Here is a 23,264-nt window from a genome sequence, read left to right on the forward strand (position 1 = left end):
TTCTTCTGGGCATATACCCAGCAGTGGTATTGCTGGATCATTGACAGTTCTATAGTTAGCTTTGAGAAGAACCACCAAACCATCCTCCACAATGGCTGCACCATTCTACATTTCCACCAGCAGTGTATGAGGGTTCCCATTCCGCCACATCCTCCCCAATACTTGCAGCCGTATGTTTTTTTAATAGCCACCAGTATAACAGGTGTAAGATGATATCTCACTGTAGTTCTGATTTGCATTTTCCGAATAGCTAGTGATGTTGCACATCTCTTCATGTGCTTTTTCATATATTTCTTCTTTGGAGAAGTGTCTGTTCAAATCACTTGCCCATTTTTAAAATTGGTGATTTGTCTTTTTATTTTCAAGGTATAGGATTTCTTTATATATGCTGGATATTAAGACCCTATAAGATATATGGTTCCCAAATATTTTCTTCCATCGAGTAGGCTGCCTTTTCATTTTCTTGACAAGCCCCTTTGAGGTACAAAAGTTTTTAATTTTGAGGAAGTCCTATTTATTTTTTCTTTTATTGCTTGTACTTTGGGTGTAAGTTCATGAAACTATTTCCTAATACAAGATCCTATAGATGCTTCCGTACTTTATCTTCTAGGAGCTTTGTGATCTTGGCTCTTATATCTATATCATTTGATCCATCCTGAGTTGATTTTTGTATAACATGTGAGGTGGTATTCCTCTCTCATTCTTTTGGATATGGGTATCCAGTTCTCCAAGCACCATGTGTTGAAGAGGCCATTCTCTCCCAGTTGAGTGGGCTTGGTGACCTTGTTGAATATCAGGTGACTGTGTAAGTAGGGATCTATATCAGAAATCTCAATTTGGTTCCTTGATCAGTATGTCTACCCTTGTGCCAATACCATGAAGTTTTGACCACTATAACTTTGTAGAATATTTTGAAGTCAGGTTGTGTGATTCCTCCAATTTCATCTTTCTTTTTCAATATATCTTTGGCTATTTGGAACCTCTTGCCCTTCCAAATAAATTTCATAGTAAGCTTTTCCAATTCAGTAAAAAATGCTGTGGTAATTTTTATTGGGATTGCTTTAAATCTGTAGATCAGTTTGGGTATGATAGACATCTTAATGATGTTTAGTCTTCCTATCTATGAACAGGGAATATTCTTCCATTTATTTAAGTCTTCCTTGATTTCCTTTAGTAGTGTTGTGTAGTTTTCTGCATATAAATCATTTACATTCTTAGTTTAACTTATTCCTAGGTATTTGGTTCTTTTAGCTACTATTGTAAATGGATTTTTTTCTTGATATCCTCCTCACATTGCTCATTATTTGTGTACAGAAATGCTACTGATTTTTGCGTACTGATATTATAACCTGCCACTTTACTGAACTCATAAGCTCTAGAAGCTTTATTGAAGATTTCTCAGGGCTTTCTATGTATAGGAGCATGTTATCTGCAGTTAGTGAAATTTTTACTTCTTCCTTTCCAATTTGGATGCCTTTAATATCTGTTTATTGCCTAAGTGCTCAAGCAAGTACTTCTAACACAATGTTATTTAAGAGCAGTGAAAGTGGGCATCCTTGTCTTGTTCTCATTCTTAAAGGAAAAGCTTTTAGGATTTCACCATTGAATATGATGTTAGCTGTGGGTTTTTCATATATATGCTTTATCATGTTGAAGAAATCTCCTTCTATTCCTATGGTTTGCAGTATTTTTATCCAGAAAGGGTGCTGTATTTTGTCAAATGTTTTTTCTGCATCTATAGTGATGATCATGTGATTTTTTTTTCCTTTCGATCTGTTTATGTAGTGTATTACATTGCCATCCTTGCATACCAGGGATGGAACTCACTGGTCATGATGTATAATTCATTTGATGTGATGTTGAATATGATTTGGAAATATTTTGTTAAGGATTTTAGCATTTAGGTTTATTAGAGATAATGGTCTATAGTTTTCCTTTCTTGTGGCATCTTAGTTTGCCTTTGGTAAGGTGATGTTGGCATTATAGAATGAGTTAGGCAATGTTCCCTCCACTTCTATTTTTTTGAATAGTTTAAGCAGGATCTTAGTTCTTTCCAGAATGTTTAGTAGAAGTCACCTGTGAAGCTGTCTGGTCCTGGGCTCTTCTTAGGTGGGAGGTTGTTGATGACTAATTCTATCTTGTTATTTGTGATTGGTCTGTTGAGTTCATTAATATCTTCTTTCATCAGTGTAGGTTGTTTGTGTTTCTAGGAATTTGCCCATTTCCTCTAAGTTATCTATCTTGTTGGCATACAATTTTTCAAAGTATCCTCTTATGATATTCTTTATTTCTGTGGGGTCAATGGTGATATCCCCTTCCTCATTTCTTATTTTATGTTTTGAACCTTCTCTCTTTTTTTCTTTGTAAGTCTAGCCAAGAGATTGTCAAATTTGTTAATCTTCTCAAAGAACCAACTTGTTTTATTTTTTAGTGTTTTTTTAAATTGTCAATTTCATTTAGTTCTCCTCTAGTCTGTTATTTCCTTCTTTCTACTTCTTTTGGGATTAGTTTTTTATTTTTCTAATTCCTCCAGGTGTGCAGTTAGGTCTTTTGATTTTAGCCCTTTCTTCTTTTTTGATATATGCATTGGTGGCTTTTAATTTCCTCTCAGTATCACTTTTGCTGAGTCCCATAGGTTTTGATATGGTTTTTTTTTTTGTCATTTTCATTCATTTCAAGGTAGTTACTGATTTCTTTTGAATTTTCCTCCTTGACACATTGTTTGTCTAAGAGAGTGGTATTTAACTTCCATATCTTTGTGCCTAATATACACCTCTGCCCCTTACTAATTTCCAGCTTCCATTGTGAGAAATTACTTTGTATAATTTCAATCTTTCTGAAATCATTGAGAGTTGTTCTGTGGCCTAGTATGTGGTCTATCCTGCAGAATGATCCATGTGCCCTCGAAAAGAATGTATATACTGCTGTATTTGGTTGTAATGTTCTGTATATGTCTATTAGGTCCAGATCCTCTAATGTATTAAAGTCTGTTTCTTTTTTGATTCTCTGTTGAGAGGGTCTGTCTAATGGTGATAAAGGTGTATTAAAGTCCCCAACTATAATTGTAGAGGCATCTATTTCCCCACTTAGTTTTTTTTTCTTTTCTTTTTTAAATTTCTTTGTCTTTATTTATTTATTTTTAATGTTACATTAAAAAAATATGAGGTCCCCATATACCTCCCTACCCCCCTCACCCCACTCCTCCCATAACAACAACCTCCTCCAACATCATGGGACATTCATTGCACTTGGTGAATACATCTCTGAGCACTGCTGCACCACATGGTCAATGGTCTACATTATAGTTTACACTCTCCCCCAGTCCACCCAGTGGGCCATGGGAGGACATACAATGTCCAGTAACTATCCCTGCAGTACCACCCAGGACACCTCCAAGTCCTGAAAATGCCCCCACATCACATCTCTTCTTCCCACTCCCCACCCTCAGCAGCTACCATGGCCACTTTCTCCATATCAATGCTACATTTACTTCCATTACTAATCACAATAGTTCCAGAATAGAATATCTGTAGATCCACTCTAATCCATACTCTATTCCTCCATTCTGTGGGCCCTGGAATGGTTATGTCCACTCCACTCTGTATCAAGAGGGTGCTTAGATTCCACTTGGATGATGGATGCAGATCTCTTGTTTGCAGTTGTAGGCACTCTTGGCTCCCTGGTGTGGTAGTTGATCTTCTTCACCTCCCTGTTAGCTGGCTGGGGTAAGTCCAATAAACCAGAGGATAGGAGTTGCAAGTCTGTTGAGGCTCAGAACATGGCTGTCACATGGACGGTCCAGAGATTCAGGTCCCCTGAGTATACACTAAACCCCAGTGCCAACCACAGGTCCGGCAAAAGTGACAGGAACAGCTTGTGAACAACACATCTGAGTCCAACTCCATCGCACTCAGGAACACAAACTCCAAAGTAGGGCCAACTGACATGGCACTGAACTCCATCTGCCATGGAGAACCAATACCCGGGGTTCTATCTACTTTATCTGTCTCTGGGACTCTGCTGAGGTGTGCATAAGGGCGACCCCTCTGATGACCTCCCAGCTCTTTTTTGGAGACTCATAGCCATATAAACTCATTTGTCCTTTTCATTTCCCCCTTTTATTCAAAGACAAAAAGCATTTTTAACTCCTGATATTTCTTGTAGGCTGAGATATTCTACTGGTCTGAGTTGATCCTTTTATTCAAGGTCATTCCCCAGCCATATCATCAGCTGGTACTTGGTAGTAATCCCTCGATGCCAGGGACGCTCATCCCCAGGAGTCATGTCCCACACTGGGGGGAAGGCAGTGCATTTAAATGCTTTGAGCAACATGGAGGCTCCCAGGAGGTAACTCTTAGGCACCCTGCAGCCCTAGGCCTAGTTCTTATTTCAGGCACACAGGCTCACAAGCATAGTCATTAGCATCAAGGTCTCATTGTTGGAGCATCCTTCCTTATTGGTCTTAGCCACTTGGGGGATTGTTGCTGTTCCATTAGGGAATGTGACAGAGCTCCCCCAGCCAAGAACTCAGCACTCCCCAGCCATCGTTCCCAACTGTAACTACTATGAAAATATCTAAACATTTTTATGTACCCCGCACATATGACCTGGAGAACTCCCTCCCAACCATGTCCCCCCACCAATAACACCCCACACCAGTATTCCTCCCCCAACACCATCGAACCCTTCTGTGGTCCAAAACCTCCCCAAAAATGAAGCCCAATATATTGCCAGGTTCTATTAATAGTGCAATGGAATATAGTGATGGGTTTAGAGGTTAGATATGGAATACATAGTAATCGAGAAAAATTAAGTAAAAATAAATTGGGGTATCAAAAAAATTAAAAAATGAAAAAGCTTTGCTTTTGATGTTTTGCCTTCCATCACTGCAATAAGTGTTGCCCTGTATGCACATTGGCAAGAAAACTTCTTCCATCTCTTCCTCAGTGTCTATGTCCTTTCTTTTACTTTTTTTCTAATTATTAAGCTTGTCTTCACAAAAGTTTTAGACCACAGTAATTCATATATACAATATACAGTACTCCCACATATTCAACATCAGACACTTTGTCCCTTCCCCAGCAATAATCTTTTTACATGTTCATACTATATTTACTGCAACTGATGTACAGATATTGAGACAATAGCTTTCAAACAAGGTTTCACTTGGGCTTACATTGTGATTTATATTTTAGACTATACAATTTTCTAAATTTTTAGTTATCTTATGTTTTACATTATGATTTACATTTTAGTCTATAGGGCCCGATACATTTTTGGTGTAATTTAACATGTCCTATATCCATCCTTGCATAATCTTGTGGAACACTTCCATTGCCCCACAGTTACACTGATTCCACCTATTCAATACCTCTTTCCCCCTCTCCTCAGGGCCCACAGTGACAATCACTCTTCACTGCTTCAAGGGCCGTGTTCAGAGATACTTGCAACAATGTTGAGGGCTTGACATGCTCCACTACCCTCATGCATTGGGAGCCACCATTTCTCTCGAGAGATACAATTCCCTCTATTTGAGAACATCAGTCCTCCCCAGGATGTGGGTATATCTTCACTCTCATGTATGGGTCTCCATCCAATGATATAACCTACTTTGACAAAATGAGCACTCACATACTCCCTAGAAGCCTGTCCTGTGTCAGATTCTCCCCTTTAAGCATCTTAAACAGGTAGCCTTCCTTATATTTTTGAAAAAGTTTTCTCAACATTATACTCTCAACCACATACCTGAAAATCTCCTATGTTCATATGTTCCCCCACTCTCCCCCCAATTTCTTGGACCATATTACCCATCCTCCCATCCCTAGCCTCCCTCAAACCCACAAAACCCCACCCAAAGTTATCCCTTTGCCCCCATTTTATCCCTTCCCTGTACAAATACTTACCTCCAGCTTATCATAGATTTCACCCAGGTACGTGTCAGCTCGCAACCTTCCTCAACCCCCCAAATTCCTTTAAGCCTAACATCCAGTATCTAGCTCTCTGAGGCAGCTTGGTTTACTTATTTCATATCACTGAGGTAATGTAGTATTTGTCCTTCAATGCCTGGGTTGCCTCACTCAACATAAGGTTCTCAAGATTCATCCCTGTTATCACATGTCTTTGTAGTGTATTCGTTCTTAAAGCTTAATAGTATTCCATTGTATGTATATGCTACATTTTATTTATCCATTCATCTGTTGATGGACATTTGGGTTGATTCCAACTTTTGGCAATAGTGAACAATGCTGCTATGAACATTGATGTGCATATATCGGTTTGTGCCCTTGTTTTCAATTCTACTGGGTAAATACCCAGCAGTGGAATTGCTGGGTCATATGGCAAATCTATAGCTAGTTTTTTGAGAAATCTCCAAACTGTCCTCCAGAATGGCTGGATCCTTCTGCATTCCCACCAGCAGTGGATGAGTGTTCCCATTCCTCCACATCCTCTCCAGCACTTGTAGTCTTATGTTTTTTTCATAGCTGCCAATCTTAGGGGAGTAAGATGGTATCTCATTGTAGTTTTGATTTGCATTTCCCTAATAGCTAGATATTTGTAGCATTTTTTCATGTGGTATTTAGCCATTTGTATTTCTTCTTTGGAGAAGTGTCTTTTTAAATCTTTTCCCCATTTTTTAAATGGGTTGTCTTTTTATTTTCAAGATATAGGAGTTCTTTATATATGCAAGTTATAAGTCTCTTATCAGATATATGGTTGCCAAATATTTTCTCCCATTGTGTAGGTTCTCTTTTCACTTTCGTGACAAACTCCATTGAGGTGCAGAAGGCTTTAATTTTGAGGAAGTCCCATTTATCTATCTGTTCTTTTGCTGCATGTGCTTTGGCTGTAAAGTTCATGAAGCCATTTCCTATTACAAGGTCCTGTAGATAGTTCCCAACATTGCTTTCCAAAGTCTTTATGGTCTTAGCTCTTATATTTAGGTCTTTGATCCATCTTGAGTTGATTTTTGTATAAGGTGTGAGTTGGTAATTCTCTTTCATTCTTTTACATATGGATATCTAGTTCTTCAGGCACCATTTGTTGAAGAGGCCATTCTCTCCCAGTTGAGAGGGTTTGGTGGCCTTATTGAATATTATATGACTGTATATATAAGGATTGGTCAGTGTGTCTATCCTTGTGCCAATACCATGCTGTTTTCACTACTGTAGCTTTGTAGTATGTTTTGAAGTCAGGTAGTGTGATTCCTCCAATTTCATTTTCCTTTTTCAATATATCTTTGGCTATTCAGGGCCTCTTTCCTTTCCAAATAAATTTCATAGCTAGTTTTTCTAGTTCATTAAAGAATGCTGTGTTGATTTTTATTGGGATTGCATTGAATGTGTAGGTCAGTTTTGGTAGGATAGACATCTTAATAATGTTTAGTCTTCCTGTCCATGCAGGGAATATTCTTCCATTTATTTAAGTCTTCTTTGATTTCCTTGAACAGTGTTGTGTAGTTTTCTGTGTATAAGTTTTTTCCATCTTCAGTTAAATTTACTCCTAGGTATTTGATTTTTTCATTTACTATTGTAAATGGTATTTGTTTCTTGATTTCCTCCTCAGATTGCTCATTATTGGTGTACAGAAATGCTACTGATTTTTGCGCATTGATCTCATAACCTGCAACTGTACTGAACTCATTTATGAGTTCTAGAAGGTTTCTTATAGACTTCCCAGGGTTCTCTATGTATAGGATCATGTCATCAGCAAATAATGAAATTGTGACTTCTTTCTTTCCAATTTGAATGCCTTTTATATCTGGGTCTTACCTCAGTGCTCAAGCAAGTACTTCTAAGACAGTGTTAAATAGAAGGAGTGATAGTGGGCATCCTTGTCTTGTTCCTGATCATAGAGGGAAAGATTTTAGGATTTCACCATTGTAAATGATGTTGGCTGTGTGTTTTTCTTGTATACCCTTTATCATGTTCAGAAAATTTCCCTGTATTCCGATCTTTTGCAGTGTTTTTATTAAGAAAGGGTGCTGTATTTTGTCAAATGCTTTTTCTGCATCTATAGATATGATCATGTGATTTTTTTCCTTCAATATGTTTATATGGTGTATTACATTGATTGATTTTCTTATGTTGAACCATCCTTGCATACCCAGAATGAATCCCACTTGGTCATGGTGTATAATTCATTTAATGTGTTATTGAATACGATTAGCAGGTATTTTGTTGAAGATTTTTGCATCTAGGTTCATTAGAGAAATTGGTCTGTAATTTTCCTTTCTTGTGGTGTCTTTGTTTGGCTTTGGTACTAGGGTAATGTTGGCATCATAGAATGAGTTAGGCCATATTCCTTCTGTTTCGATTTTTTGAAAGAGTTTCAGCAAGAATTGGCGTTAGTTCTTTCTGGAATGTTTTATAGAATTCACCTGTGAAGCAGTCTGGCCCTGGGCTCTTCTTAGTTGGGAAGTTTTTAATGACTGATTCTATCTCTTTACTTGTGATTGGTTTGTTGAGATCATCAATTTCTTCTTTTGTCAATATAGGCTGCTTATGTGTTTCTAGGAATTTGTCCATTTCCTCTGAATTGTCATTTTTGTTGGAATATAGTTTTTCAAAGTATCCTCTTATGATAGCCTTTATTTCTGTGGGGTCAGTGGTGATATCTACTTTCTCATTTCTTATTTTGTGTATTTGCATCTTCTCTCTTTTTTTCCTTGTTAGTTAGCTAAGGGTTTGTCAATTTTATTGATCTTCTCAAAGAACCAGCTCTTGGTTTTGTTTATCTTGTCAAGTGCTTTCTTATTTTCTATTTCATTTAGTTCTGCTCTTATCTTTGTTATTTATTTCTTTCTTCTTCCTGTGGGGTTACTTTGTTGTTTTTTTTTTTTACTAATGCCTCCAAATGTGCAATTAGTTCTTCAATTTTTGCTCTTTCTTCTTTTTTGATGTATGAATTTATGGCTATAAATTTCCCTCTCAGTACTGCTTTTGCTGTGTCCCATAAGTTTTGGTATGTTGTGTTATTATTTTCATTAGGTTTGAGTAGTTATTTAATTTCTTTTGAGATTTCCTCCTTGACCCATTGTTTTTCTAAGAGTGTGCTATTCAATTTCCATATCTTGTTGTGAAATCTGGGCCTCTGGGCCTTGCAGATTTCCAGTTACCCTCCACTGTGATCAGAGAAATTATTTTGTATGATTTTGATCTTTCTGAATTCATTGAGACTTTCTTTGTGGCCTAGCATATGGTCAATCTTGGAGAATGATCCATGTGCACTTGAGAAAAATGTATAATCTGCTGTATTTTGGTGTAATGTTCTGTATATGTCTATTAGGTCCAGCTCCTCTAATACACTATTCAAAGTTTTTCTTTCTTTATTGATTCTCTTTTGAGATGTTCTGTCCAAAGTTGATAGTGGTGTATTAAAGTCCCTCACTATAATTGTAGAGGCATCTATTCTTTCACTTAGTTTTCCCAGTGTTTGCCTCACATATCTGGAGGCACCCTTGTTAGGAGCATAAATGTTTATGATTGTTCTTCTTGAATGATTATCCCTTTCACTAATATGTAGTGTCCATCTTTGTCTCTCACAATTGTTTTGCATTTAAAGTCTATTTTGTCTGATATTAATATAGCTACTCCTACCCTTTTTTGGTTATTGTTTGCTTATAAGATTGTTTTCCAGCCATTCACTTTCAACCTTCTTGAATCCCTGGGTCTAAGATGAATTTCTTGTAGACAACATAGAGATGGGTCATGTTTCCTTATCCAATCTTCCAATCTTTGTCTCTTAACAGGTGAGTTTAATCCATTGACATTTAGCGTTATTACTTTCAAGGAATTACTTATATTAGCCATATTTTCTTTGGAGTTGTGTTTGTCTTACATTGTTTGATTTTTTTGTCTCTTTTTATAGTTTTAGTTGTTCTTACACTCTCCTCCAACTCTGTCTCTCCTGTTTGTTTCTTTCCTCCTGCAGAACTCATTTTAGTATTTCTTGAAGGGCAGGTTTCTTGTTGGCATACTCTCTTAGTTTCTGTTTATCTGTGAATATTTTGAACTCTCCATCATTTTTGAATGCTAGCTTTGCTGGATAGAGTATTCTTGGTTGGAAATTCTTTTCTTTTAGTACCTTGACTATGTCATACCACTGCTTTCTTGCCTCCATGGTTTCAGATTAGAGATCAGCTCTTAATCTTATGGAGCCTCCCTTGTATGTGATGGTTCTCTTTTCTCTTGCTGCTTTTGGTATTTTCTCTTTGTCTTGTGCATTAGATAATTTGACAAGTATATGTCTTGGGGTAGGCCTGTTGGGATTTATGCTCTTTGAGGTGTGTTGTGCTTCCTGGACATGTATATCCATCTCCTTCAATAGATTTGGGAAGTTTTCAGCCATTATTTCCTCCATCACCCCTTATGTCCCCTTTCCCTTCTCTTCTCCTTCTGGGATGCCTATAATGCATATATTTGTGCATTTTGCATTGTCATTCAGGTTTTTTTCTGTCATTGCTGGTTTTTTTCTATCTTTTAATCGATTAATTCTACTATCTGTTTGATTTCAGATGTACTGTCTTCCACATCACTAATTTTTTCCTCTGCCTCTTCAAATCTGCTGTTATTTGCTGAGAGTGTATTTTTGATTTCTTGGATTGTGCTGTTGATCCCCATCATCTCTGATCTTTTTGTGCATGATCACAATTTTTTCTGTGTGCTCTCCAAGTGTTTTCTTAATCTCTTCCTTCACTTCATTGAATTGGTCCATGATACATGTTTTGAGAGCTTTAATTACTTGTTCGGTGTTCCACTTCTCTTCCTGGTTTTTAGTTTGTTCATTGTGTTGGGCCATGTTCTCCTGATTATTGGTATGGTCTGTAGTTTTTTGTTGCTGTCTGGTCATCATTTTATCTTGTTGGGTTTATTCTGTTGATTATCTTCTTATTCTAGCCTTGGGGTTTAATTAGTTGTTGTTTTTGCGTGCATGTTAAGTCTTCTCTTTGTCACTTTTTTCTTCTTATTCTATTTCTTTGTTGTTGGCTAAGTTCCCTCAAAGGAAAATATTAAGTCCAGAGAAAGCAAAAGGGTAGGAAAAGAAAAATATAATAGTAGTATTGATAGTGCGTGTTGGCAGAAGAACCATGTGAGATCTAGGAGAATGGATATAGAACTCATGAAGCTGTGTATAGTTATAACCATAAAAAAGTGGAGCACCTATAATGAGATATTAAACTGAATATGTTGAGGAATATACTATGAATTAAAAGATCAGTGTGGTGAGGAGAAAGGGAAAAAGAAAAGAGAGAACAATAACATAAAAAGAGAATAAATGATAGAAAACAGATTAGAGGTATTAGAGCTAAAAAATCAGAAATATTGGGGACTAAACAGAGAGAGGTAGAATGTAAGAGAAACAATAAATGATGGAGGAGAGAATGATGTAAAGGAAAGGGGATAGCATTGGTAGCCAAAATAAGTACACACAGAAAGAGAAAATTGAGGATGAGGAAGCACAACAAATAAGAAGTGTTGCCTGCAGCACTAATATAAAAAAAGAAAAAAGTGAGAAAAAAAGGAGAAAGAAGGAGAGAAGAAAAAAAATCAGAGCACAGACGAAAGAAAAAGAAAAAAAGGGTGGTGGGGGGGATAAAGAGGAAGAAAAAACAAGAAAACAGACCAACAAAAAAGACCAGACAAGGCCCCAGGCAAAGAATCCTCTTTGCAATTGAATAAACTGCTTAGAAGTCTGACCTTCCCCTTTTTCCCTTCCTCACTTCCTTCTCTCCCAAGGGAGCAGGAAGGCTGCATGAGGGCTCCTGTAGGAAATTCAAATGGATCCCTGGTGAGTCAACTCACCTGAGAAAATGACTCTTAATTTCTTGAGAGAGCACCCACCCCTTGCCAGGAACCCTAAATATGCTGTTGGAAGCCTGTAAAGCACATCCTACTGTCCCACTCCCTTAGGTGTGCTACAAGGGGGCTGGTTAATTTTCTGACTCCATCTTCTCCCAGACCAAGTTTCCTAAACCAGGGCATTTAGGTAAATTGGGCTCTCTCACCAGATTTGCCTTTTCTCTATTCCTAGGCTCTCCCCAAGTCAGCTAATATCTCCTCCAAACTCAATAAAAAGGGGGGCCCAGAAAATTGAACCTGCCCTCCTTGGTCCCTCTGCATCTCCCACCTAAACTCTCCCACTTCCAGAGTTAGTCCATGACTGGAGAGGTAGGGCAATGCTGGATTTCTGGGAGTGCTGGGCTCGGGAAAGAGAGGCCCAGGAGAATGTGGACTCGGGTTATTTAGTGTGGGCCACGGGGGTTCAGGGGACACAGGCTTGGGGTTCACGTGTTTGGGGACACAAGGCTTGGAAACTCTGCCCCACAGCTGGCAGTTCTCATCGAACCCCATGGCTCTTAGCCCTAGGGGTGGAGGGGTTTACCTTTCCATGGCTTGGGCATTCAGTGTTAGAAACCCGCAGTTCTACCTTGAGCAAACACCAATTCTGCTGCAGTCTTCCCAGATCAATGGCCAGACACCTCCTGCCCTGCAGATTCCCTAAACAGCCTGCTACGGTAGGACTCTGTCACCACACAGCTGGTCTTTTGTAAGAGAGATGACAACGGTATACTTACTCAGATGCCATCTTGCCACACCTCTCCCAAATGAGTTTTTTCTGTGTTTGCCTCGTGTATTTTGAGGCACCTTTGCTATGTGCACAAATGTTTATGATTTTTCTTTAATTTTAATAGATTATCCCTTTTATTAATGTATATTGTCCTTTGTCTCTTACAATAGTTTTTCACTTAAAGTCTATTTTGTCTAATATTAGCATAGCTACTCCTGCCCTTTTTTGGTTATTGTTTGCTTGTAATATTGTTTTCCAACCATTCACTTTTAGCCTCCTTGCACCTCTGGGTCTAAGTTGGGTTTCCTGTAGACAGCATATAGATGAGTCATATTTCCTTATCCATTCTGCCAATCTGTGTCTCTTGAATGGTGAGTTTAATCCATTTACTTTCAGTGTTATTACTGTCAAGGAATTACTGACATTACCCATATTTTCTTTAGTGTTACGGATGCTATATATTGTTTTTATTTCAGTTTTATCTTTTTAGTTGTTTTTACAGTCTCCTCCAACTCTCTTTCTCCTGTTTTTTCCTTTCAGCCTGCCTTTCTTGAAGGGCAGGTTTTTTATTGATATATTCACTCAATTTCTGTTTATCTCTGAATATTTTGAACTCTCCCTCATTTTTGAATGCCAGCTTTGCTGGACAGAGAATTTTTGGCTGTAAGTTTTTTCTTTTAGCACCTTAACTATGTCATACCAACTGCCTTCTTGCCTCCATGGTGTCAGATGAGAAATCAGCACTTAATCTTTTTAAGCTTCCCTTGTACATAATAGGTATATTTTCTCTTGCTGCTTTCAGTCTTCTCTCTTCGTCTTGAGCATTGGACAACTTGACCAGTATATGACTTGGAGTAGCACTGTTAGGATTTATACTGTTTGGGTTGCGCTGCACTTCCTTGATATGTTGTCTATCTCACTCAATAAGATTGGGAAGTTTTCAGCCATTATTTCTCCCAACACAGCTCCCCCTTCCCTGTCCCCATTCCCTTCTTTTCTCCCTCTGGAATACCCATAATGCATGTTTTTGTGCATTTTGTGTTGTTCAAATCCCTAAGTCTTGCTGGAATATTTCTCTCTTTTTATGCATCTGTTCTACTATCTGTTTGATTTCAGATGTATTATGTTCTACATCACTGATTCTTTCCTTTGCTTGTTTAAATCTGCTGTTATATGTTTCCAGTGTATTTTTGATTTCTTGGGTTGTGCCATTCATCACCATCATATCCATTATCTTTTTTTTTTTTTTAAGATTTATTTATTTATTTCTCTCCTCTTCCCCCCCACTCTGGTTGTCTGTTCTCTTTGTCTATTTGGTGCGTCTTCTTTTTGTCCGCTTCTGTTGTCAGCGGCACAAGAATCTGTGTTTCTTTTGGTTGCGTCATCTTGTTGTGTCAGCTCTCCATGTGTGTGGTGCCATTCCTGAGCAGGCTGCACTTTCTTTCGCGCTGGGCGGCTTTCCTTATGGGGCGCACTCCTTGCGCATGGGGCTCCCCAGCGTGGGGACACCCCTGCGTGGCACGGCACTCCTTGCGCGCATCAGCACTGCGCATGGGCCAGCTGCACACAGGTCAAGGAAGCCCTGGGTTTGAACCATGGACCTCCCATGTGGTAGACGGACGCCCTAACCACTGGGCCAAGTCCACCTCCCGTCCATTATCTTTTTATGTATATTTACAATTTCTTCAGCATTTTCTCCCCGTGTCTTCTTTTTTTCCCCATGTCCCCTCATTCACCATTCAGACCAGGCACAAGGCCTGAACTGAGATGTATATGGGGTAGGCTCACTCTGCCTCTTTTTTCTACACAGTCAGCACAAGAACACAGCCTGTGGTAAGAACCAGGAGGCCTGCCCCCAGTGTCTTCTTAATATCCTTAATCTCTTCCTTCACTTCATCAAGTTGATTAATGATATTTGTTTGGACATCTCTGATTAGTTGTTCCATGTTCTGCATCTCTTCTTGGTTTTTAGTTTGTTCATTGGCCTGGGCCATGGCTTCCTGTTTCTTAGTATGGCAGTAATTTTTGTTGGTTTCTAGGCATCTGTTTATCTTGATGGGTTTATTCAGTTGATTAGCTTCTCTCCCTACTTGAGGGTTTTATTTTGTTGTTTTTGTGTATGTGGTAAGGGTTTACTTTGACACTTCATTACTCATATTTTATTTCCTTACTGTTGTCTGTGTTCCCTTTAAAAAAAATATAGGACCAGAGAAAAATAATGAGATAGGAAGAGAAAAGGAATAATAGTAATAATAATAGCAAAAGGTAGGAGAGTAACTGTACAAGACCTAGGAAAATGAATAATTAACATGAATAAGAAGTACAGAGGAATAAAATTTAAAAAGTGGAATAGAACCAATTAAATGAGAAACAGTATAGAGAAAAATATATATAGAATGAATTAAAAGGCCAGAATGAAAAGAGAGGAAAAGAATAAAGGAAAGGGAGAGAAAAAAGTAAAAAAGGAAAGAAAACAGAGAAAAAAGGAGAGAGAAGTAAAAACAAGAAAAAATTGAAGACCAAACAAAAAGAGGTGGAATGAATTAACAACAGAAAACAAAAGCTAGAGAGATGGAGAGAAAAGAAATAGTATAGGTAGAAAAAATTGGTAAACAAAACAAACAGGAAACAAAGAAAGGGGAAACAAAACAAACCAAAAAAATACAGCAGTGTCTCATTTTTAAAAAGGAGAAAGAAAGAAAGAAAAAGAACAAAGAACAAAAGTAAACAAGGAAAAACAGCCTTCCCTGTTAGTCCTCTGAGGATCTTCCCAGGCTGCTGGTGTTCATCAGTCAGTCACCCTGCAGCCTGCCCTCTGTAGGTTTGAACCAGGTTTTAGTGAGTAAAATAAGGAAAATTTAAAAAAGGCTCCTTAAAAAAAAGACATCCAAGAAAAGCTAATTTAAAAAGGATGTCTATATGTTTCTTGTCATAAAGCTCCAGCTGGATGCCTAATAACTGAGTGGATCACTTCTCTAAGAAGAGCTAAGAATCAAGCTAGGGGCCTCATATATGTAAGGCAGGGATTCTTCCACTGAGCTAACCTGCCTCGCTCCTTAGACTAGTTACTCTCTCAGAAGGCTATCCACCCCTTTCCCTCAGGCAGGTGAGATTCCTTGCAGTTTGCCAGAGTCCTGCTGATTAGGTGCTTGTTCCTGCCTCCTCTCTAATCAAATTTCTCTCTACCTGGGCGGCTGGGCATTACAGCCTGCCTGAGGAGATCTCCCTCCCCTCTCCCTGGTGAGCTGGGGTCTCAGCTGGCCAAACTCACCAAACCACTCTCCATCCTGCCAGGCCCCTTTTCCTCCCAGGGAATCTGCCCGCACACTGACACTGCTGCCCAGAGTCCACAGCTCCACTTAGGCTATTTGCCCTGAGGGTAGATTGGTTATATGTGCAGTATTCAGCCACAGGGAGGAGGAACTCATGGTTTTCCTTTGGCTTCTTTATCTTTCCAGTACCCTCCTAGATGACTTAGAGCACCTTCCCATTCTGTATATATCCAAAGCAGCTGGCAAGGAGGAAGACATCTGCTCTCATGTTAGATGCAATTCGCCAGGTGTTTTACCCTGGCTTAGTATTTCTGGAGTGGGGGAGGGGAGCCCTTCCTGGCAGGCTGGTGGTTTAATAACTCACTATTTCCAGTTTTGGCTTTTTTATCTTTCTGTCCCTAACTCTACTGGGCTTTGTGAAGCATTGTCTGGTCTGCTGTATCCCAAAGCATATCCCCAAGGCAGGCTTTGGTTCTTTCTCCATTGTTTTAGTGAGAGCTGAGCCTTATCTGCCTAATCCGATGGCCATGTTCCTACAATCCATGCCAAGTGATTTTTGACAAGGTGCAAAGGCCACACAATTGGGTAATAATAGCCTCCTCAATAAATGGAGCTAAGAAAACTGGATCTCCATTTGCAAAAAAAGAAGAAGGACCCCCACCGCTCACTGTATACAAAAATCAATTTAAAATGGATCAAAGATCTAAATATTAGAGCTAGAACTATCAAAATACTAGAAAAAAATGTAGGGAAGCATCTTCAGGACCGAAAGTATAAGCCACCAAAGGATAAATAAATAAATAAATAAATGAGACCTCATTAAAATGAAAAACTTTTGTGCCTCAAAGTAAAATGCTAACCTACAATGGGAGAAAATATTTGAAAATCACATATCTGATAAAGGATTACTATGCAGAATATGTTAAAAATCCTTCAACTTCACAACAAAAATACAGGCAAACAATTTAAAAAGTGGACAATATGCTTGTATAGACATCTTTCTGAAGAAGATATACAAATGGCTAGAAAGCATATGAAAAGATGCTCAGCATCATTTGTCATCAGGAAAATGCAAATCAAAATCATGAGATACCATTTCATGTCCAATAGAATGGCTTCTATCAAAAAAACACTGAAAATGACAAGTGTTGGAGAGGATGTGGAGAAATAGGAACACTCAGTCATTGCTGGTGAAATGGTGTTGCTACTTTGGAAGACAGTGTGGTGGTTATTTAGAATGCTAAGTCTAGAACTACCATATGATGTGGCAATCCCACTACTCTGTGTATACACAAAATAATTGAAAGTATGGACTCAAGTAGGTATTTTCATACCAGTGTTCATAGCAGCACTATTCATCATTGCCCAAAGATGGAAGCAATCCATTTCCATTAACAGAAGAATGGATAAACAAATTGTTATATATACGTACAATGGAATATTACTCAGCTGTTTAAAGGATTCAAGTCTTGATGCATACCACAACATGGATGAACTTTAAAGACATCATGTTGAATGAAAAAAGCTAGACATGAAAGAACAATATTGTGTTATCTTGCTGATTTGAAACTATTAGAGTAAGCAAATGCACTGAGTTAGAAACTAGAATATAGATTACCAGAGGGTGGATTGGGGCTAGGGAATAGGAATTTGAGGCCTAAAGTTTATAGGGTTCCTATTAGGAATGATGGAAATGTTTTGGCAATGGGTCGTTGTGATAGCATTACAACATTGTGAACACAACAGCAATGAAATATATATCGGAATATGAATAAAAGGGAAAATATTAGATTGTATGTATGGTAATAGAGTAAAGTTTAAAAAACAACAACCATGGAATAATACTACACCAGCAGTGGACTCAAAGTTAAACCATGGACTTTAGTTAATAGGCCAATTATAAAAATATGCTGTCATCAATTATAGCAAATGTTCCACACCAAAGTGAGGTGTTGGTGGTGGGGTGGTGTATGGAATCTTGTGCTGGATTGCTCTGTAAACCCAAACTTCTCTAAAAAAATGAACCTACACTTACCATATGGTCTAGTAATCCCACTCTGATGTATTTACTCAAGTAAAATAAGACCTTATGTTAAAAATAAAACCATCCAAAGCTGGAAATAATCCACATGTCCTTATTGGCAAATGGACAAACAAATGGTTATTTATTGGACTTCTGGTCAGTAATAAAAAATAAATATTAATACACACAACACAATGATAAATCTCAGATGCATTTTGCTGAGTGAAAGAAACCACACACAAACACACACACCCCCATAATAAATACATGATACTCTGGAAAACATAAAATATAATCACCAAAAACAGATCAGAGATTGCTAAGGGCTTGGATTTCATAGGAAATTTCAGGGGAGCAAAAGAATTCTTTTTTATTTTTTAAGATTTATTTATTTATTCACCCCCCCCCCCCCCCATTGTCTGCTCTCTGTGTCCATTTGTTGTGTGTTCTTCTGTGTCTGTTTGCATTCTTGTCAGCCGCACCGGGAATCTGTGTCTCTTTTCGTTGCATCAGTTTGCTGCATCATCTCTGTGTGTGTGCAGCACCACTCCTTGGCAGGCTGTGCCTTTTTTGTGCAGGGTGGTTCTCCTTGTGGGGCACACTCCTTGCATGTGGGGCTCCCCTATGTGGGGGACACCCTTGTGTGGCACAGCACTCTTTGCATGCATCAGCACTGCACATGGGCCAACTCACCACACGGGTCAAGAGGCCCTGGGTTTGAACCCTGGACCTCCCATGTGGTAGGCAGATGCTCTATCAGTTGAGCCACGTCCAGTTCCTGCATTTTATATTCTTATAATTCCTTGTGCTTGCTGAACAACCAGATTCAAGTCCTGTCACAACTATCTCTCCTTGGTTCCCCACAAAGAAAATGACAGAGCTATCTCATCTTCTGTGTGTCTTCTTGAGTGAGTGTCCATTTATATCAGCCCGCCAAGGGGGTGAGTACTCTACCACAGTCATGCCCTACTGACAGTCAAATCAAAGCCATAATTTTAACATAATTTAATCAGACTCCTCAGCTGAATCTACTAAAATCAAAGGGTATCACACCCAGTGGAATAGATTAGTTTACAAACAATCCTTTCTTGGGGAGATTCATAAATAATCTCAGATTGCCATACAAATTTAAATTGTATTAGATTCATTTATTTAACTTAGTTTTCAAAACTGTGAATCAGTAGTTCACTCTTTTTATCACTGAATTTGATATCAAATAGCTATGTCACTGAATGTTTATCCATTTTCCTCTTGGTGGCCATTTAAAATTTGTGGTGATATGAATAAAACTATCATGAATATTCATGAACAAGTCCTTATAAAAGCATAAAATGACTTTTCATTTCCCAAAATCAAAACCATAATTAAAAAATTATTACTTCTAGTCTATCACATCCATCCTTTGCTTCCTGGCCCCAAGGATTCAAACCATTTTTTTATTAGTGACTTGCTTATTCTTTTAGTAATCTTTTTGCAAATATAAGCAAATAAATGCATTTATTCTTATTATGTCCCCTTCCTTAAACAAAAGGGAGCATATTATATAACTCTTATTCTTTATCTTGTTGTTTCACTTAATATATTTCAGAGTCCTCTTCATATGAGGATATAGAGATCTTTCTTATTCTTAACCCTATATAAAACTTCATTATGTGATTGTGCTGTAGTTTCCAGTATTTTATTATTATAAATACTCTTCCAGTGATTAAAAAAGCCTCATATGTGTATCATTTTATATATGTGAATGTGTATCTGGGAGGTAGATTTCCAACAATGAGATTGCTGGTTGGTATTACTGTAATTAGGATATATAATACTGGATTTTAGCACTGGTCTTAACACTTTGTAGACCCATCAATAATGTTAAGGGTCTGTTTTCTCACACTCTTGCCCACAAAATGTATGGTAAAATTTTACTTTAGTATCTTAATATAGTTTTAATTTACATTTCTCTCTCATGAGACTGATAGATATATATAGATAGATAAATAAATGTTTAAATACATAAATTTCTTGGCTTGGCTATGAGAAGTTTTCTTTCTCAATTCATAATTTGTCTTTTGGCCTGGCATGTTTCCTTTGTTTTAAAATTGCCATACAAAATATTTTTATTTTAATGACGCAGAGTTTATCAGGCTTTTATTGTATGGTTTCTGGATTTTAAGTCATAACACAAAAGACCTTCCGACTTCAAGGTTATAAAGCAGGGGTTCTGAACATCTTTTGTTCCACAGCCCCCTTTGCCACAAACCCCTTACTAAGTACGTTATACTGTATAGTATTTAATAAACATATCACACCCACACCAACATGTCTCCACAAGAATAATGTTTTTTTGAATTTCAACTCAAGTTCACAGGCTCCCTGTTAAAAAGGAACTTTTAACATTTATTTTCTGTGTGAATTTTAGAATCAATCTGTCCTGCCCCTAAAAAATGTTGGTGTTCTTATTAGGACCAAATTACATCTATAAATTAATTTATGGAAATAAAAAATCTCCTTGTTATGTCTTTCTGTTTATTCAAGTGTGCTGTGTCCTTCAGTGGTTAGTTTCTCTAATAAAGATTTTGCACATTTATTGATAATTTTGATAAAGTATTTTATCTTTTTAATTGCTATTATAAATAGGTCTTCTTTTCTATTATATCTACTGAGTAGATTTTGTTTGTATGTAAATAAATTACTAAGTTTTATATATCGATGTTATTTATGCCCTACTATCTTACTGAATGTCTTTATGGTTTTAAATAGTTCTTAAATTGATTACCAAGTTCTTTCATGCATATAATATCTGAAAATACAGTTTTACCTCTTTCTTTCTTAAGTTTACATCATCATTTTCTTTATAGAGTCTTATTGCTCTGGCCAATGCCTTCAACACAATGTTAAAATGTAGTGATAGTAACGGTAATTTGGAGCATGTCAGTCTACTTTTGTGGGAATGTTAACTCATTCAGAATGATGCTGGCTTTTGGGCTGAAACGTGTTTGTATGAGTTTTTGTGTGTGTATTTGTGTGTGCATGTCTTCGTGTGTGTGTATAATAGTAAGTCAATATCCACAGATTTCCTATTATGATGAAATTTAAAAAATAACGTTTCATCATTTATGAAGATGATATTCTCCTTAGCTCTCTTAATACAAATAATTATGTTACTATATTTCACAACCTTAAACTTTGTCCTGCATTCCTAGAAAACCTCACTTCCTCATGATGTATCATTCTTTTAATAGGATATTGGACTTTCACTGTGTTAGTATATGTAAGTGAGATTAGTGAAAAATAATTTATCCCATAGAAAAATAGAAATTATGGTGTTATTAGAATCCCTGAACTTTCTTGATACCTTGATATTATTTTTTATTAATAATTTTTTGTTAGAGAAGTTGTAGGTTTACAGAAATATGCATAAAATATAGAGTTTCCATATACCACTCTATTATTAACACCTTGTATTAGGGTGTTACATTTGTTATTTGCATATCTACAGTGAGTAAGCTCCTAGAATAGGTATGAAAATAGGATAATTATCAGTAATTCTCTGTGGTCTCTGTACTGCAGATGTTTACAATTTTTATAATTCCTGGAGTGGGTTCAATGAACATAGCAAGATTAATGTTAGTATATTATTTCTACCTGTTTATAGTAGAGAAAGCAAGAGCAGGAAAGAGAGGGAGAGAGAGTAATGTACAGCAGAAAAGTCAAATTAAATAAGTGCTAAGAAGAAATATGAAGGAAGAGTTAGGCATGTTCAAATTCAGTAGGCAGAAAATGGAGATGGAAAAGCAGTCCAGGTTGTGGAAACATAATTAGAATAAAGGTATGAAATAAATAATTCAGTAATTCTTTTCAAAGAGTATGGAATTCATAATTAGAACTGGGGCTGAGCCTTTGCAGGAGGATACAATAAATATTGAAGAGGTAAGAGTAGGGTCTGAAAACCAATTTGATTTGCACACTGGTTGGGGGTGGACAATTTGAAGTAAAAAATAACTGTTATTGAGGCCATCTCATCAAGGACTGTACACAGAGTTTTAGGACGTCATTAAGAGATCTGTTGGAGGAACTACCTTAGGTGAAGAGTATAAATAGTAGTCATTGGAATGGGAAAGTAAAGTTTGGAGTCAGGAACTTGTTAACTACTAGTTAACAAGTGACAGAATAAAGACAGCAGTGGGGAGACAGTGCAATTGTGACGTGACAGAGCAATTGAGACAGAGGGGACATTTCTAATCGAGATTTTTTTTTTAAAGATTTCTTTCTTTATTTCTCTTCCCCCTCCCCCACCCCTTGTCTGTTTTCTGTGTCCATTCACTGTGTGTTCTTCTGTGTCTGTTTGCATTCTTGTCAGCAGAACTGGAGAATTGAGTACCAAGCTTCTTTGCACACATCCTGGCACGTTTGTTTTGGTGGGAGCTTTAAAGATGGCAGTATATGTTTGGAGCACTTAACACCTTAGTGTTTGAGAGTATGAGTCTGGATTTAGAGTGTCTAAATTCAAATCCTGTCAGTAGCAATTACTAATCATGCACCTTGAAAGATTTACTTTCCATCTGATAGTTTCATTTGTTTAATGGGGATAAAAGTACTATCTATTTCATTGGTTTGTTTTGAGGACTAAATGGATAATTTATGAAAGCTCTGAGAATAGCGCTATTATTATATGATCATTTATATGTGTCCTTAGAGCTAAAGTAATATTGTTAAGTTGTAACAGAAAGCCATTGCTATGAAAATTTTGTGAGCTTTACTAAATGAAAGCAACACATTTTAATGCATTTTTTTTGTCACTGTCATTCACAAATGTTTTTGATCAAAATCTTTGATCACAGACTTTGGTATCCTTAGCCAAATGTAAAGAGGATGATAATTTCATCAAATACTTGGATCTATTGGATATATTTTAGAAATTCAGAGTGTTTAATCTAATTTAGTTAAGAATATCTTTCAAATTTCAAACAATTAATGACAGGTGAAGATTGTACCTCAGTTTGCTTCAGACTAGGATTTTACGAACTACCTACATAAATTATTAGCAGCAATTCTTAGATTTGAATTGTTTGTTAAATTTAATTACAAATGTATGCCTATTTATTTAGTTATAGGGATTACCCAGATTATGTGGGAGCAACATTTTCTGGAAAGATGTGTGTTACCCATTACTCTGCAGGAATTATTTTGGTATGTAATAATTAATTTTATTATATCATAAAATTTACACATTTAAAAGTTATCCAACATGATAGTTTTTGTTTTATACAGTTTGGAATTATATTTAGAGATTTCATCTGTTTCCATTATTATTAAAAATTTGAAGCATATAGAAGGCTGAATATTTCTATAGAACATGTATCTTGTTGCAGTTGACTATATTTGGAAGTCCAAGTGGCAATAATATCATG

General features: G+C 37.1%; 1 protein-coding gene and 1 non-coding gene across 7 annotated transcripts in view; one reads left to right on the forward strand and one right to left on the reverse strand.

The window, feature by feature from the left end:
• The window catches only part of ADAM32 (ADAM metallopeptidase domain 32), a 269,013-nt gene that overhangs the window by 82,979 nt on the left and 162,770 nt on the right, over nucleotides 1-23,264 (forward strand). For all 6 annotated transcript variants that reach the window (XR_011647754.1, XR_009184075.2, XM_058290128.2 and 3 more), the window contains exon 10: nucleotides 22,962-23,043. Coding sequence is in view for 4 of the 6 variants with exons in the window: in XM_058290128.2 (XP_058146111.1) it covers nucleotides 22,962-23,043 (82 nt within the window). In the remaining 2 variants the exon portion in view is untranslated. The remainder of the gene's footprint in view (nucleotides 1-22,961; nucleotides 23,044-23,264) is intronic.
• LOC111766943 (small nucleolar RNA SNORA51) lies at nucleotides 14,286-14,417 on the reverse strand. Its single transcript, XR_002798914.1, has one exon. It is a non-coding gene; the product is annotated as a small nucleolar RNA SNORA51 (small nucleolar RNA).

The sequence above is a fragment of the Dasypus novemcinctus genome, chromosome 29 (genome assembly GCF_030445035.2).
Source record: "Dasypus novemcinctus isolate mDasNov1 chromosome 29, mDasNov1.1.hap2, whole genome shotgun sequence".
In the NCBI taxonomy this organism is placed as follows: Eukaryota; Metazoa; Chordata; class Mammalia; order Cingulata; family Dasypodidae; genus Dasypus; species Dasypus novemcinctus.